This window comes from Balaenoptera physalus (assembly GCF_965194825.1).
Source record: "Balaenoptera physalus genome assembly, chromosome: 14".
NCBI classification, from domain to species: Eukaryota; Metazoa; Chordata; class Mammalia; order Artiodactyla; family Balaenopteridae; genus Balaenoptera; species Balaenoptera physalus.
Genome location: NC_138893.1, coordinates 73,619,088 through 73,636,958, shown reverse-complemented (window position 1 = coordinate 73,636,958; position 17,871 = coordinate 73,619,088). Strand labels below are relative to the sequence as shown.

General features: G+C 40.7%; 1 protein-coding gene across 2 annotated transcripts in view; it reads right to left on the bottom strand.

Annotated features, from left to right (window-relative positions):
* Window positions 1–17,871, bottom strand: part of GRID1 (glutamate ionotropic receptor delta type subunit 1) — a 660,264-nt gene that overhangs the window by 40,031 nt on the left and 602,362 nt on the right. For both annotated transcript variants that reach the window (XM_082424198.1, XM_082424199.1), the window contains exon 13: window positions 16,936–17,131. In XM_082424198.1, the coding sequence (XP_082280324.1) occupies window positions 16,936–17,131 (196 nt within the window). The remainder of the gene's footprint in view (window positions 1–16,935; window positions 17,132–17,871) is intronic.

Below are 17,871 nucleotides of genomic sequence, written 5' to 3'. Positions count from 1 at the left end.
GAACGACTGTGTTAAAACACACTCTACAAGGCATTGCACTCATCCATTCACATCACCTCTACTCTTTACAATACATCTGAGAAGACCTGGTATTATTATTCCTATTTTTCAGATGAGATAACTTTGTTTAGGAGTAAGTTTTTTTTTTAATACATCTTTATCAGAGTATAATTGCTTCACAATGCTGTGTTAGTTTCTGTTGCACAACAAAGTGAATCAGCCTTGCCCAAGATGTCACCTCTGGCACAAGATGGGTACAAGAATCAAACCCAATTCTTTTTTTTTTAACTTTTTATTTTATATTGGAGTATAGTTGATTAACAATGTTGTGTTAGTTTCAGGTGTACAGCAAAGTGATTCAGTTATACATGTACATGTATCTATTTTTTTTCAAATTCTTTTCCCATTTAGGTTTTTACATAATATTGAGCAGAATTCTCTGTGCTATACAGTAGGTCCTTCTTGGTTATCCATTTTAAATATAGCATGTCAATCCCAAACACCCTAACTATCCCTCCCCCCTGCCCCTGCCCCCCACCCCGGTAACCATAAGTTCATTCTCTAAGTCTGTGAGTCTGTTTCTCAAACCCAATTCTTGTTAACTCAAATCCCACCCTTTAGTCACTACGCTACGTGGCCTTCACTGAGCACTTGACTCCATTGAGACAAAGTTCAAGTGAGACTCACGAAACTACACCCTGAGGCCAGCGTAGCTTTGCCATCTGCAGCCAGATCCTCTCAGTGTTTCTGTAGCCATAACGGGTTGTTGGAACCTGGCAACCTGGCCTATGCAGGAAGGAGAAAGAAGCAGTAAAGCTGCATGTGATCACGATTCATATTAAAGACTATCCCTTAATGTGTGCAGAGACCATCCCTGTGGGGCTTATGTTGAAGAGCCCCATTTTCTAATCCCATTTGTAGCTAAGGATTCCTTTATGGCCCTTGCTAAAATGTCAGCCTTGAGAGAGAGAGAGAGAGCTCTCACAATAGCCTTTCACTCTTTGAGGAGCCACACAAGAGGTCATGTCCTGACCAAAAAGATCCAGATGGACTCCCATCCCTCACAGAACGAGCTCTGAGCTCTACCTGTCAGGATGTACGGCTCTGTAAAGTCAAAGAATCTGCAAGATGCGCCACTAGAGGGGCCTGCAGGGTCACGGCCCTGATAGAAGCCCACCTCATGGTCCAGGGATGCTGGACACTCACTAGAAAGTGTAGTGATGCCTGCTCATCACTTCCCGACATAACCAGCTGAGGTCTGAGATCCGAGCTGCATGGATAGGTTCAAAACCTTTCAATGTGAAGATTCTTAGTGTTAGAAATACCAAATCTCACTGCTGAGCATTTTCTTTACCAGGCTCCTTCGCCATTCCTGTTTCCTTTATCTGACCCTTAGGAAGCATTGTTTTCTGAGCTCTTACTGTTCTTATAACTCTTCCTGATTTGAGTTAATCCACCTCTCATCTCTCTCTCTCTGTTTCTCTGCCTTTGTCCACCTGTTTGTGTGTGTGTGTAAAACACACACACACGGTAAAATTTTTAAATGTAGGGTTCAAAGCCAATCTTAATACCTCTATGTTGGAGAGTAAAGGGACTCTTTACTAGAGGTTCCCATCCCAGTGGAAACAACTACTTATACCCAAATAGGTTTTTTTGTTGTTGTTTTTAAAATTGAGGTATAGTTGATTTGCAATATCGTGTTAGTTTCGGGTGTACAGCATAGTGACTTGGTTTTTTGTTTGGTTTTTGAAGATTATATTCCATTATAGGTTACTACAAGATATTGGGTATAATTCCCTGTGCTATACAGTAAATCCTTGCTGCTTATGTATTTTATGTATAGTAGTTTGTATCTGTTAATCCCATACTCTTAATTTGTCCCTCCCTGACTCCCTCTCCCCTTTGGCAACCATATGTTTGTTTATGTCTGTGACTCTGTTTCTGTTTTGTATATACATTCATTTGTACTGTTTTTTACATACCACATATAAGTCATATCATACAGTACTTGTCTCTAACTTATTTCACTAAGCGTAATATTCTCTAGGTCCCTCCATGTTGTTACAAGTGGCAATATTTCATTCTTTTTTATAGCTGAGTAATATTCCATTATATATATATATATATATATATATATATATATATCTCACATCATCTTAAACAGTCATCTCATGATGGGCACTCAGGTTGATTCCATGTCTTGACTAGTGTAATACTGCTGCTACGAACACTGGGGTGCATGCATCTTTTCAACTTAGAGTTTCATTTTTTCTGGGTATATACTCAGGGGTGAAATTTCTGGATCATATGGTAGTGCTAATTTTAGTTTTCAAGAAACATGCATACTGTTTTCCATAGTGACTGCACCAATTTACATTCCCACCAACAGTGTTCAAGGGTTCCTTTTTCTCTTCATCCTCTTCAATATTTCTCACTTGTAGACTTTTTGATGATGGCCATTTTGACAGCTGTGAGGTGATATCTCGTTGTTTTGATTAGCATTTCTCTAATAATTAGCAATGTTAAGCATCTTTTCATGTGCCTATTGGCCATCTGCATGTCTTCTTTGGAAAAATGTCTATTTAGATCTTCTGCCCATTTTTTGACTGGGTTGTTTGTTTTTTAAATATTGAGTTGTATGAGCTGTTTGTATATTTTGGATCTTAATCCCTTGTCAGTCACAAATATTTCCTTATTGATGATGACAATGATGATGGTGATAGTAATAATAATAAACACATGGATGGTAGAAAGAGTGTGATAATCTTCAGGCAAATTGTTTAACCACTCTGAGTTTTACGTTCCTTATTTTCAAAATGGAAATATCACAAAATGCCCTCAATGGTAAAGATAAAGTATATGAACACAATAGCACGCATAATAATTTCTTAATAAATGTTATTTTCCTTCCCCTCTTTCTCCCTGCTTGTTCCTGGACAAACAACATTATACCAACAAAATGGAAATAAAAATAAGCTAAACAAAAACTGCCAATGATCTGACTGACACAATAAATCAAAATTGTTCTCACCAGCTACTGCTTCTTGATTTTAATGTAATCAAAGAACATAACAATTCAGTTCAAAATACAAAAACTTAAATCATAAAACCCAAAGCCATAATACTCAGTGGAACAAACAGAATGGAATCAGCCCACAATTATAGACAGCACTAAGGTGAAGTGTATCAGACTTGGGTAAAAAGCAAATTATGGGGCAGAGGAAATCTGAAGAATAAAATCAGATTTAAGGGAAGTGAATGTCCTCCCACACTTCTAATGAGGAGTTTGAAAATAAAGTTAGCATGATGGCACAGATATTGGTTTGATTCCAAAGCTTACCCTACCAAATTATAAAAATCGCAAAAGAAAGTAATTGAAGAATTCATAATAAGATTTGCTTGGCAATGCTCAAAACCCAAAGCAAAGTAATTTAATAAGGGAGGCACAGTGAGGGTTTTCCTTGACCTTAGCACTGTATTATCCCAAACCAATCATCATCAAACAAAGTTAAGCTGTAGGGCATTATGAAGGGGCCAACGTAGTCAACTGCATGGAAACCTGCTCCAGGAGACTGACTAAGTCCCCTGCCCTCCCCGCCCTTCCTCATCCCTTCTTGCCCCCTCTGCAACTAGATTCCAGCAATCCTGCTCATTCTTCTTGAAGAAAGATGCACATGGATGCATTTCTGAATACTCTCATTTCTTATTCACTGAACATTTATTTTGTTTGATTTTTGAAAGGATAAAAGGTTTTGGATGTCCATGTTCATTGCCCTGTGCTTACCTCTGCTCTAGGCCCTGGGGACAAACAAACGAATAAGAGACAGGCCCAACCCTGTGGAGGCTCAGAGTCTAGTCAGGATGTGACAGAGCAGGGCACTGAGGATGGGGGTGACATCTGATGAATCTGCACTCTGGGATGCATAGGGTGTTAAGGGAGCCCCTGGTCCTGCCCTGAGAAACGAGAAGCTCCAGCAGGGGGTCAGGAAGAGTGAACACTTCTGCTGAGGCTGGAGAGATAATCAAGAATCAGCCTGGCCAACAAAGAAAAGGAAGGCTTTCCAAGCAGCACGTACCCAGGTGTATAAAGGTGAGGAGAGGGGAAGGAACTGCTCAGGTTTCCTGTGATGAAGACACTAGGTAAGTGGCAGCAGGAGCTGAGGCTTCATTTTGATCATGCATCTCTTCCATTTTTGCACAGTGTCACCAGGTAATGACACAGGCGCTGGAGTGAGAAAAGTACTGAGTTCAAACCCTGGGTCCGATATTGACTCAAGCTTGATTTTCAGCAAGTCCCTTGCCCTCCTTAAACTCTAGTTTCCTAATTAATAAACGAGTTGTCTAGAAGCACAGCTGAGCTAATTAATGCACGGGAGAAACTTATCCTCACCCCTGATCCATCCGAGGGCTCTCTAACAGTAGCCATTGCGATTAAATTAACCTCCTGATTGTCCAAACATTGATGCAAGGCCCCAAAGGAAGGAAGGAAAACTCTGGGCAAAGTAACACAAATCTTTTATTTTTGAAATAACATACTGTCCCAAACCAGCCTTCATCTTCACTTTGACCTTACAGCAAGTCTAACTCAATTTTATCAGGAAAGTATCAAGCCCACTCTTACATATTAACTGAGCTCACCACTAGTAAATGAGTTGACGAATGAATAAAAAACCTATATATTTCAAACATCAAATCATTGCATAAATACACATTTGAGGAAGGGGTTTTTAGGTGCATCCATTTTATTATTAAACAAAGGTAGGTGTCTAACCATGATCTTATTCAGTTTCCTCAAATTGCCAAAATTCATGAATTTTGCCTAATGTAGGCCAAGGAAAAAGTGAGTTGAAAAGAAAGAGATTTCTTCTCCACTTCAGTCCCCGGAATAATAAAGCAAAATAAAGTTAAAATTCATATGTACCTATATAAAGAGAAAGAGAAAGAAACTTTAAAAAATCACTATAAAGGATTTGAGAAAAGTAGAAAAATACCAATTCATTAAAAGGCTTTTCCTACTAAAGATAAATCCACAAGGATTTAATAAGAAAACAAAAACAAAAACAAAAAACAACACTGAAGCCTGAGTATTCTTTTGATCCCAAAGATAGAATGTAATTTATTCAAAGCCCTGCTTTTGGCAATACTCAGGAATATTTTGTTGAGAGCTTTAAATGTTTATATCCTTTTCTGACACCATATTTCTACTTTTGAGAATTTGACCTGAAGAAATAAATATAGCTACTGAAAAACCATGAGGCACGAAGATGTTCATTATAATGTTATTTGTATTTGTGAAAAACTGGAATTGACCCAAATGACAATCAAGAAGGAAATGTTTAATTTTACATCTATTTGATAAATATTAAGTAGCCACTAAAATGATTTTTAAAGTTTTACAACAGTGTTAAAAAAGTACAGGATAAAACATATTTTCTCTAACATCATAATTACGTAAAACATTTGCAGAGATTCAAAAAAGACTCCCCAGAAATACCCATAAGAATTCCTAGAGCCTTATTTAGGTGGTGAAAAAAATATGTTTAACTGGTTCTTTTCTGCTTATTTTTAGAAATAGTCTAAACTTTTAAAAATGGTGACATATATTTATTTAAATGACATACACATTTAAATTATAAATGTATAACCTAAGATTTCCTCTCAAAACGTCTTATTTTAAACGTTGTCATGGATTGGGGGCTATTTAACCTGAGTGCCCTTGGAGTTGAGTTGGACCACAGATTTAAAGCATGTGAAGAAGGCTCAGGTATATTACAGGGTCAAGACAGCCAGAACTCAGCCTGAGACCCAGAGAAGGGATTCTGTAGACAGCAATTGTTAAACAGGGAAAATACCACTGCTGTCATTCTCCTACAAGGAAACTATACATTTAGTAGAAATAAAAATGAAGTTTTGTTCACATGGCATTCCACTGTCTTTTCTGCCTCTCTGGTTTCCCTTATTTTTCTGTGTATTTTATTTCCTGCTTGTCAGTTTTCTCTCACATTCTCACATTTGTATCTTCAAAACTGAAAAGGAATTGAGGCATTTAGATTGTAAAATGTAGGTACATGACAGGACTACCTTAGGAAGCTTTCCTCGACCTCACTAAGCAGAATAAATCCCCAATTTCTGTTCTCATACCCTTTTCCACACTAAATCACAGCCATTTGTTGTCCTCCAGAACTCAATAGGGATACCTGAAGAAAAAGACTGAGTCTGATGCTTTATATTTTGAGCTGATGATAATGAAAGCACAACATATAAAAATTCATGGAATTCAGCTAAAACAGTACTTAGAGGGAAATGTATAGCTTTAAATACTTATATTAGGAAAGAAAACAGGAGTAAAATCAATGATCTAAGTTTCAACATTAAGAAGCGAGAAGAGGTAAGAGCAAATTGAAACCAAAGTAAATAGAAGTAAGAAAAAAATAACAAAAAAACTGAAATCAATAAGATATAACAACAATCGAGAAAATCAATAATATCAAAAGTTGATGTTTTAAAAGGAAAAACTATGTTCATGTATTAAAAAACTCAATAGTGTAAAGATATCATTTTCCCCCAAATGATCTATAGATTCAATGTAATAGCTATCAAAATCTCAAGCTTTCTTGAGGAAATTGACAAGATGATTATAAAAATTAAACGGAAGTACAAAAGTTCTAGAATTGACCAAATAATCTTGTAAGAGAAGAACAAAGTTGAAAGTGCTACGTGATTTAAGGAATTATTATAAAGCTGTAGTGATCAAGACTTTTTTTATTGGCATAAGAATAGATATATAGATCAATGGAATGGAATGGAGAATCCAGAAACAGACCAACACATATATGTCCAGTTGATTTTCAATCAAAGCACCTAGTCATTTGTTAACTAAATACAAGTCTTTTAAATAAATGGTGCTAGGTCAATTGGATAGACACATGGGGAAAAAAAAGTGAATCTGGACTACTTCTTCATTCCATATACAAAAACTAATTTGAGAATGCAATGTAGACATAAATGTAAAACTTCTAGAAGAAAACTTGGAACTTTGAGGTAGGCAAAACTTTCTTAGGACACAAGAATTATTAACTGCAAAAGAAAAGAAAAATTGATATATGGGGCTTTATCAAAATTAAAATTTTCTACTCTCCAAAAGACATCATTAAGAAAATGAATGGGCAAATTACAGACTGGGAATTATATCTGGAGTACTTATATTTGATCAAGGACTTATATCCAGAATATATTTTAAAAAACTCATCTAAATCAACAATGAAAAGATGAAGTGCCAAGTAAAAATTTAAAAAGGACTTGAGCACACCCCTCTCCAAGGAAGCAACATGGATGCCGAATAAGCACATTAAAGTGCTGGACATTATTAGCCACCAAAGGAATGCAAATTAAAACAATGAGATAACCTCACAGCCACTTAATTGTTTACTGTCCCAAAGGCTGACAACACTAAATGTTGGTTAGGATGTCCAGCAACTGGAACTTACAAGCACATAAGTAGGATATCACTAGTGGGATTGTAAAATAGAATAATCACATTGGAGGTGGTCAGGCGGTTTTTTACAGAGGTAAACATACATCTGCCCAATGACCCAGAAAATTCACTCTATCGTATTTAGCAAAGAGAAATGGAAATATATATCCACAAAATTTTGTACAAAAATGATCATACTGCCTTATTCATAATAGCTCTAAATTGGCAACAAGTGAAATGTATGTCAACTGGAGAATGGATAAACAAATTAAGGTTTGTTAATATAATGGAATACTACTCAAAGGAAAATAAAAGAAGAAAGAACTCAGTACTGATATCTACAACTTCATGGTTAAATCTCATAGATATTTGTTGGGTGAAAGAAACTAAACACAAATATACATATTTTATATTATTCAATTTATATGAATTCCAAGAACAGTAAATTTAATCTGTGGTACCAGAAATTCATAAGTGGTTGCTTCTGAGGTTAGGGAGAGACGTTTCTAGAAAGTGACATGAGAAAACTTTTCAAGGTGATGGAAATGTTCTACACAGTTGGCCCTCTGTATCTGTGGGTTCTGCACTGAGAATTCAACCAACTGTGGATGAAAAATATAAAAAACAATTCCAGAAAATTCCAAACAAAAAAACCTGAATTTGTTGCGTGCATGCTGGCACTGATTTGCTGGCATTTACATTGTATTTACAACTATTTGCATAGCACTTACATTGTATCAGATATTGTAAGTAATTTTATAATGATTGATGATTATTTAAAGTACACAGAAGGATGCTTATAGGTTATATGCAAATACTCCACCATTTTATATAAGGAATTTGAGCATCCATGGATTTTGGTATCTGCAGTGTCCTGGAACCAATCCCCCTCAGATACTGAGGGATGACTCTATCTTCTTTTGGGTGGTGATTACGCAGTTGTACATAATAGTCTAAATCCATGAGATAAACATTTAATATAAGTGCATTTTATTGTTTGTCAACTATGCCTCATAAAAAGACTAAGTGTTATTTATCTTTATATTTTTATTATGTTCTTTTCCTAATATATAGTAGGTGCTAAGGCATTTTGCTGACATCTACCCAATGTCAACCTTGTACTGCAATCTGCACTGGACATTTTCCATTTTTGCAGTGGTAAACTCAACTCATCTGGGCAGGCTTGTCTCAGTCTCACAGATAGCTCAGAGATGTGAATTCTCTTGACCAAAGCCACAGATTAAATGTGATTGAAAGTGGAACTTAAATTCACATATCCAAGCTCTTAGGAGGAAGCTATTCAAATTACATTTATTGAATGGATGAATAAGTGAATAAATGAAGGAATAAAGAGAAGAGACCATCCAACTTGCAAAAAGGATATAGTGCCTTTTGACTATTTACAATAGCTAGGACAAGGAAGCAACCTAAATGTCCATCAACAGAGGAATGGATAAAGAAGATGTGGTACATATATACAATGGAATATTACTCAGCCTTAAAAAAGAATGAAATAATGCTATTTGCAGCAACATGGATGGATCTAGAGATTGTCATACTGAGTGAAGTAAGTCAGACAGAGAAAGACAAATATCATATGGCATCACTTATATGTGGCATCTAAAAAAAAAGGGTATAAGTGAACTTATCTACAAAACAGAAATAGAGTTACAGATGTAGAAAACAAAGTTATGGTTACTGGGGGTAAGATGTGGGGAGGGATAAATTGGGATACTGGGATTGACATATACATACTACTATATATAAAATAGATAACTAATAAGGACCTACTGTATAGCATAGAGACTCTACTCAATACTCTGTAATGGCCTATATGGGAAAAGAATCTCTAAAAAAGTGGATATATATATATATGTATAACTGATTCACTTTGCTGTACATCTGAAACTAACACAACATTGTAAATCAACTATACTCCAATAAAATTTTTTTTTAAAAAAGGATATAGTGCCTTTTGAGCAAGAATGAAAGAATAGAGATGAATGGGGAATTCTCTGGTGGTCCAGTGATTAGGACTCGACGCTTTCATTGCCGAGAACCCAGGTTCAATGCCTGGTCAGAACTAAGAAAGATCCCACAAGCTGCACAGTGTGGCCAAAAAAACAAAAAAAAACAATAGAGATGAATGATTATCCAACGTCTGTGAGTGTCTGAGAAGGAAGGAGGCATGTAGAATCCCCAAGGTGCACTGACTTAGCAGCAGAAAAAGGACAAAATATGTGTCTTGGAGCATGCCTACAAAGCCCACTGCTGCTACAGAGAACAGCATTGTTGGTTTCCACTGCACAGGGCTGCCTAGTTTGTACCAGTCCTTTTTCTGGGGGGTCAGACCTGCATCAAAGGATCCCTTTCATCAACTTGACCAAACCTTCCTGATCACCGAACCTAGCATCCCCAAGATATAAAGGAGTGCCATCCCATGTAAGCCTCTTCCCACTCCTCAGTAAGGACTTCCAGTATGCCATGGAAGCAGGATGCTTCCTCACTTTGCTCCCTCCAAATGGAGGGCACTGTGGGGCATCAGAGTTCCTGATCCTCCCATGGAAGACTGTAGTCCTTCTGGGGACCACCTTTTCTGCCACAAGGTATGGTCCCTGGCACTCAGCAGGGAGTGTGTACAATGAGAGCATCCTTTGTCACAGAGCAGAGAGCCAGGGCAAGGAATGAAGGCAGGTGCTGACTGGTGATACCCACACTCAATCCGGCGCCAGGGCAAGCATTAGATCAGTGTGGAAATAAATAAGATTTGTGGGCCCGTTTTCTTCCTGCATTTGCATTCACACTTTATGACCTCAGCGATACTTACTGAGTGGAAAAAACAACCTTCTGTTACAACTGCTTGATTCCAAAGTGACTTCCATCTGAAAAATACTATCTCCAGCCACAGGGTCTGAAACAAGCTACTTGTCTATTTATTCAAAGAGCCCAATGAGCTGTGAAGATTGACATTTAAACTATTAAGCTGTATTCTATTTGACAATGTTATTAAATATTAGGTTTGATTTATGGAAAGACTTAATAAATTGGCAGCCTGGGTTAGCCCTGACACTGCACAGAAATTGGGTTATGCTGGATGTTACTTCATAGAGTTGATCAAGCTAAGGAAAAATTTAAAAAGTCTTACCAACAACATTAAAGTCAGATTCCATGTGACAAAGCTATTATCATACAAATTCGAACCACTTGCCAGCTCAATTCTGCATCCCAGAGTTTCTCTAATTGATATTTTTAACAATTGGGAAATCAAAAGATAAAATCACAGACTTAAATAACCTTTGCTATGTCACATGGAAAGAGAGCTAAGGCTTTTAAACATGCGAGCCAGGCATATATCTTGCTACTTTGGTGTAAAAGAGGAAGGGAAATAGAAGCACAAGTAAACAGTATGCAAGGGGCTGCAGACACATTGGGTATAGAAATGGGGATGTAACCCCATGGGAAGAGGCAAGGTTGAAGTAAGACATGACTGTGCCATGGCTTACTCACGTCCGCGTGACCTTGAACAAGCTACTTAATCTCCCTGAGGGTCAGTCCCATTTCTACATGATGGAGACAGTAATAATCAAGTAGTTCTGTTTAGGATGAAAAGAACAATATATGTAGATCATTTGGCAGAGCGCCTGGTACACAGTGACTGCTCAGTAGATTTCAGGGGGGAATTAGGCCAGGTCAGGAGTGAGGCTGGGTCCCAGTATAGTGAGGGCAAAGACTGTGGGCCATGAGAGGTAGGCCTGAAAAGAACAAGAAAGGACAAAGCCTATATGCTACTAGATGGTACGGAACTTAGGTGATGGCATAGAGCTAGATGATGTATCCCTGCATGTGTTGACGTGCTATTAGATGACATAAAGCCAGAGGAGGAACTACCTGCTAGATGTGCTTATATACTCTAGTAGGTAGTTTTATAGAGCTTATTAGATGATAAGCTACTGGATATGTCTGTAAGTTATCAGATGGCGTTGACCGATGGGCAGTATCCCTGGAGCACCCACGGCTCTGGGCTAGGGATCCTCAGAACTTTTTCTACGAAGGGCCAGGTAAGAAATATTTTAGGCTTTGGAGACCACATGGTCTCTGCCACAACTACTCAACTCTACTGAAGTAGCAGAAAAGCAGCCATAGACAGTATGTAAATGACCGAGCGTGTGTTCCAATAAAAGTTTATTTGTAAAAGCAGGTGGTGGGCCAGATTTAGCCCATGGACCATAGTTTGTGGACCCTTGCTCTAGTCTGCCTCAGGCCTGACAAGTACAGGTGGCTGAGAGAAATGAAGGCAGCCTCTTTCTATTCTCCAAGGACCAGCAGGACCTCTTTCCTAAGAGGCGGGTATCAAGAGACAAGGGACTATAAAGCTATTTACCTCATCCCTCCCATCAAGGAATTCACAGACGGTAACCTACTCACTGATGGCACCAACTACACCCCTGATTTATGTGTCTCTGCTCAGTCAGACAACAAACAGATGATTCATTCAGGGACAATTCAGTATTTATTGAGAATTACTGGGCACCAGGCAGGTTTGCTCTAAAAACTGCACACTGTGGGCTTTTAATAAATAAATAAAACTTCCCTCCGCTTCCAAATTCCTTTCTGCTTTCTTCGCCAGGGCCCAGAAAGGGCTGCCCCCTCCTTATCTGAGTGATGGCTGGCATGAAGGAGTAGGTCACAGCAGTGGGGGCAACCATGACATAATTCCTTTCTCTGGTTCTGATACTGTGCAAAAGTGATCACCTCTTGCTAAGCAATTTCCCACCTAAATTGGTTTCAAGTCATTAAAAGCTGCAGCACTCCCAAGGAAAAAAATAATAGCAGCTCTCTGAGGTTGCTTTCAACACCAAGCTCCTTGACTTTAGCAGCAATTAGACATTGTTCCACTACCAAGCACTCTCTGGAAATGGAGCCAGGGTCACCAAAGAGTAACTGGAAATTAGAAGTTGCAGCATCCTCCTCTTGCTAAAGCAGTTTCCTCTGATATCCCTTGGGGGCATGCAGTCCTCACCTTTGCCAGGCTGCCTGCATTGCACCCACGCGGGTTCTGCCTGGGATTCGGAGAAGCCCCTCCTCCCTGAATATCAAGATCATGTCCATATTTCCCAATATGCTGGATTTTTCCTTACAGTTTCTGGATTCAGGATATGACCCTCACTCAGGGCACAGCCATCCCCAGTCTGGTGTGCTTCGGGCTGGGGATTCATAAGGTATTTGAAGTCAAAACCTGGGGGATGAGGAGCAATTCCATAGGGGGCAGGGGACAGGAAGAGTTTCGGATAAGCATGTAAATACAGTAGCCACCCAAACAGGCACATGCAGAAGGAAGGTTTGAGAGTGGAATCTGAGCTCTCCTTGCAGTAAAAAATGTAGTGCACTCCACTTTCTGACAGTACTATAAACTCACTTATATGACACTAGTTATAAAACCCTTAACATTTGCCGAGTGCTGACAGTCAGGTTTTTTTCTTAAAGATCCAAGTGCAAGAGGGAGATCTGTGACCCCAAAGCTGGCTTGGGGTTTATAAAATGAAGGTGTCATAAAAGTGACACATCCTCTGTACTGGAAAAAGATTAGATTCTGTACCATGAAGCTTTAGGCATTTATAAAGAACCCCTTTTTTGCATCTTCCACCACTTACTTTTTTAACATTGTTTTATTCATGCGTAAGACCCTAAATATCACCAGAGGGTGATGATTTCTAAGGTGCCAACTATGGACTAGGAGTAAATAGGATGATGGGGAGATATTTCTCTAACAACCCATTTCCAGGTTTATCGTGCTCCAGAGGGCGTTACTGGTGGCGTTGGCCTTCTTGAGGAACACCAGGAGTAGGCCTGCACCTGGGCACCCGCAAGGAGGGAAGCGGCTGGTGTGTCTTAAAGGTCTTAAATCAAACTCTGCCTGGCTGGCCTGGAATTATTTATTTGAAAGAGTAGGTAGGTGCAAAGAATGAGATTAATCACAACCCGTGGTTCAGGACACACGTCCTTTTGTCTAGGAACGGCCCTATTTTAAAATTAACTTATTAATTATTTATTTTAATGAGAAATGAAAAATTAAAAAAAAACAAAAAGGAAAGACTGACTATAAAGCTAACACTGACCCTGACTTAGAGCCAACAATACGCTTCTCTCCTTCCTCTTGCTCTGTCTCTCCCATCTGTAGTAACCCCTACCCTGAGTCTTATATTTTATCATTACTTTGGATGTGTGTATGCCTGTGTTTAAAAGGGTGTTATGTTGAATGTTATTTTCTATTAGTTGACCTATATGAAATTGCCTTTAATGCTCTTTTTTTTTACTCAATATTATTCAGCTAAGATTCATCCATACTATTACATGAAGCTGTGGTTCATTCATTTCATTGCAGGTCTTATTTTTTAACTTGTTAATGCTCATTTGGATTGTTTCCAGGGTTCTGGCTCTATAAGCAATGCTACCATGGTCTTTCTTATCCCTGAGGTGCTGCAGGAGTTTGTTTTGGGTGGATGTATAGGAGTGGAATTGCTGAGTCATAGGGTATGCAAATGTTCCATTTTCTACTAGAATGACAAACTTGTTTCCAAAGTGTCTGTACTGAGTACACTACCACCAGCAATTAACCCCCTGTTACTCCCATCCTTTCTACCACCTCTCATTTGGGGCAAGTCTAATTGAGGTAAAGTGAGTGATATATCTTTATGGTCTTGATTTTCCTTTTCTGGAAACACTAATGACTTTGAACATCTCTTCATATGATTATCAGCCATATGTGGTGCCTCTTCTGTGAAAGTCCTGTACAAGTCTTTAGCCCATTTTTCTATTAAATTGTTTGAGCTTTTCTTATTAATTTTTAAAAGTTCTTCATATAACATCTATATAGGATATTAATCCTATATTGATTGTATGCATTGTAAATATCCACTCGTAGTGTGTGACTTGCCTTTTTATTTTCTTTAAAGTGCCTTGTAATGAATAGAAGTTTGATAAAGTCAAAAGCTGCTATCTTTTCTTTTCTAAGTTCTTTTTGTAGCCTTGTTGCAATGAATCTTCATAAGCATCCAGTTTGAATGGGAGTATTGGCTCTCTGTGAGAGACAAGGAAATCAGAGAAGGGAAACTCGAAGGCCATTTGGCCCAAGCCTTATATTCATAAAAGGTCTTAAATCAACTTTGTATTCATTATCTCCAAATGAGGTCACCTACAGCCACAAAGATCCACTGTCAGGGATGAAAGAAGACCCAGCAGCTCAAGGTCAGGGCGCCATATTTCTCTGTGCACGAGGATGTAAGAGGTTTTAATAAACCTTGTGAGCATGGGAATAGCACATTTATGTTGCATTCTATTATTTTTGTCAAGATATCACCTGGTTAAATATAAACATTCCAAATCTACCATAATGTGTACTTTTAAATGTTTTAAGTGTGTAAAGGGAACCCGAAACAGGAAGTTGCCCAGGCCTCTCTCAACACTGAGAGGTTCCCGACAGGGAGAGTGGTGTGCTCAGTTTTATGTCATTGGTGAGCTGTGGGACTGGGATTCACAGCCAAACGTGCCAGGCCCCAGAGCCCAGACACTCTCTGCTGCTCAACTTCGCTCAACGACAGGGAGAAACCACCCCAAGCCAACTGCCCTGTGAGCACACGTGCCCCGGGGGCTCCCACGCCACGCAAAGCACTGCCTTCAGGGGCCAGGGCCTATCGCTTCTGAAGCAGGACTCTGGCTCTGCCTCTCTCCTTGGACCCATCTGGGGCTCTCCTGAGAGGGGCTGGCAAACTGCTGAGGACTCTTCTCACCGTGAAGAGCAAGGTGGCGGGCCCTAGTGGCCCCTAAGCTTTCTGCAGACTGCCCCCTTATATCCACCGCCCTCTGCAGTAAGGCTAAGGGATGGCCAAACGGCTGGGGATGTAGAACACGGGTATGTGCGTACATGAATATGTGTGTGCATTAGTGTGTGTGAGTAGTGGGAGCGTGTGCATGAGTGACTTTGTGTGAGAGCCTGTGAGAAGGTTCTGCAGAGGTAGAACTGATGGGTAGGGAAAGGCAGGACACACTGAGGCAGGCTGGACAGGTGTGTGCATGCATGTGGGTATGTGTGTGAAGGTTCCACAGAGGTGGTGGGGCAGGTTGAATAGGGAACAGAAGGGAAGAGATGCTGAGCGAGACAGGCTGGACAGCTGGTCTACCCAGAGAGGCAGTAGTGCTGGCCACGGTGCACACCTTTCTTGCATCATTCACTAATGACCAAGAGATAGTAGCCTCTGCATGTGAGGGTCATTGGGAAGAAGGTGCCACCACCAGCAACATCCTGATGACACCTGCCTTCATCCCACCACCTTCCTCCTCACGGACCTTCAAGGGTTCTGCAGCACATGGCAGATAAATACCAAACCCCTCAGTCTAGAACCCCAAGCATCAAAATTAACGAGGAGTGGGCTTCCCTGGTGGCGCAGTGGTTGAGAATCTGTCTGCCAATGCAGGGGACACGGGTTCGAGCCCTGGTCTGGGAAGATCCCACATGCCACGGAGCAACTCGGCCCGTGAGCCACAATTACTGAGCCTGCGCGTCTGGAGCCTGTGCTCGGCAACGAGAGGCCGCGACAGTGAGAGGCCCGCGCACTGCGATGAAAAGTGGCCCCCACTTGCCGCAACTAGAGAAAGCCCTCGCACAGAAACGAAGACCCAACACAGCCATACATACATACATACATACATACATACATAAAAAGAATGTAAGCAGACAAGAATAGCATTAAAAAAATAAAAAATAAAAAAAAATTAAAAAAAAAATTAACGAGGAGTGTAACCCACGGCTCTGATTCTCATCTGTACAATGGGATAATCATGATTAATTCGGGTCACTGTGGAAATTCACTGTAATAAATGAGCAAAGTCTAACCCACTGCTGAAGAATGTATTAACCTTTTTCTGCCCCTCCTCCTCCCATTCAGCCTCCATCCCGGGCTTGCTGTTCTTACCACCATCTCCCAAGCACACCTCTGCTCCACAGCTGGATCTTGCAGTGTGCCCAGCCTCCCCTGAGCCTGTCTCCCCACTCCCTCTACCTCTCACCTGGTCCTCTGCGTCTGCTTTTGCCACGTGTTCTCACCTGGGGCGGGGAGTCCCCTCTGCGCCACCATCCTCTGAGCCCAGGAGGAGGGAGGTCCATGTCTTGGGCTTAACCTGTCTGCTCTTCCCTGACCCTTTGGAAACTTAGAAAGGCCATAAGGACCAGCCCCTTTGCTTCTCCGGCCAAAAATGGGCGTCTACCTAAAGAATGTGTGCCTCTTTACCTGATACCCACATGCTTATGAGAAGTGTCTATCTAGGCTGCTAACATGGATCACCTTGCAGGTGACAGGGATACTCAAAGGAGATGCCTCTGGGAAGGTATCTCCTTCCCCAAGGATGACAGTCCCCGTGGCCCCTGTCACAGCACACACATGCCCAGGTGGCCAGCTCTCGCCTACCTTCCTGATGCCTTCTGAAGGGCTGGACACGCAGTTGTCAGCCCCTCCATTCTTGCTGATGGTCCGCCAGAGCTCAGCAAATGTGCTGTCTTGCTCTAGAGGGTTGGTGCCCTTGGCTCGGAAGTACTCGTACACAGCAGAATCCCGGACGGTGCCGTAAGACATCTCCACTTGTTTGGACAGGTCCTGGAACGTCCTGAAATACAAAATGGCCATGAAACATGGGTACATGTTGCAACTTGCAGGGACACACATGGGCTACAAGGCCCTCCTGAGGTCGGAGCCTGGCTGTGGCCACCGTCCACATCCTTCACTGCCAACCCCCAGCAGTATGAGTCCCTCAGTCTGGAGCACCACTCGCCAGGGCCTCATTCTATCCCAGTTACGTTCCCTCAGTGTAGATTAATTCAATAATGTCACTGAACACCTAAAACCAGGTTCTGTGCTGAGCCTGAAGGACAAAAGGATGAGAAAGACATGATTCCTGCCCTCAAGGAGCTTAGAGTCTAGCTGTAGAAACATATAGACAGACAGTCACAATATGAAAGAGTCAGGGCAACATGGGAGGCTGTACACTGAAGGTCTCCAACTCAAATTCCTGCAGAAGCACAGGAAAGAGAGACACGTTGGCAAGACTGACGATGGTAACTGGTCTCTGACACTCAGAGATGGCGTGGGGCAGACACACACTCAGAGGTTGTGTCAGTGAAGAGGCATGTTCCCTCCAAAGCTTGCAGCTGTTCTGGAGTTCCACCCAATTGTTGCCTTTTAAGAATCTCCGCCCAGTTTGTTTTTCAATAAAGAAATCTGGGTTTGTACATGAAATCTCTTGACTTTGAAGTGTTGACAGTTATTCAAAAGGTGATGAAGATAAAACAAAGCACTTCTGAGAGCCTCAGTCTGTTGTACATGGAGGAGAAGCAAGTAGCTCAGGCC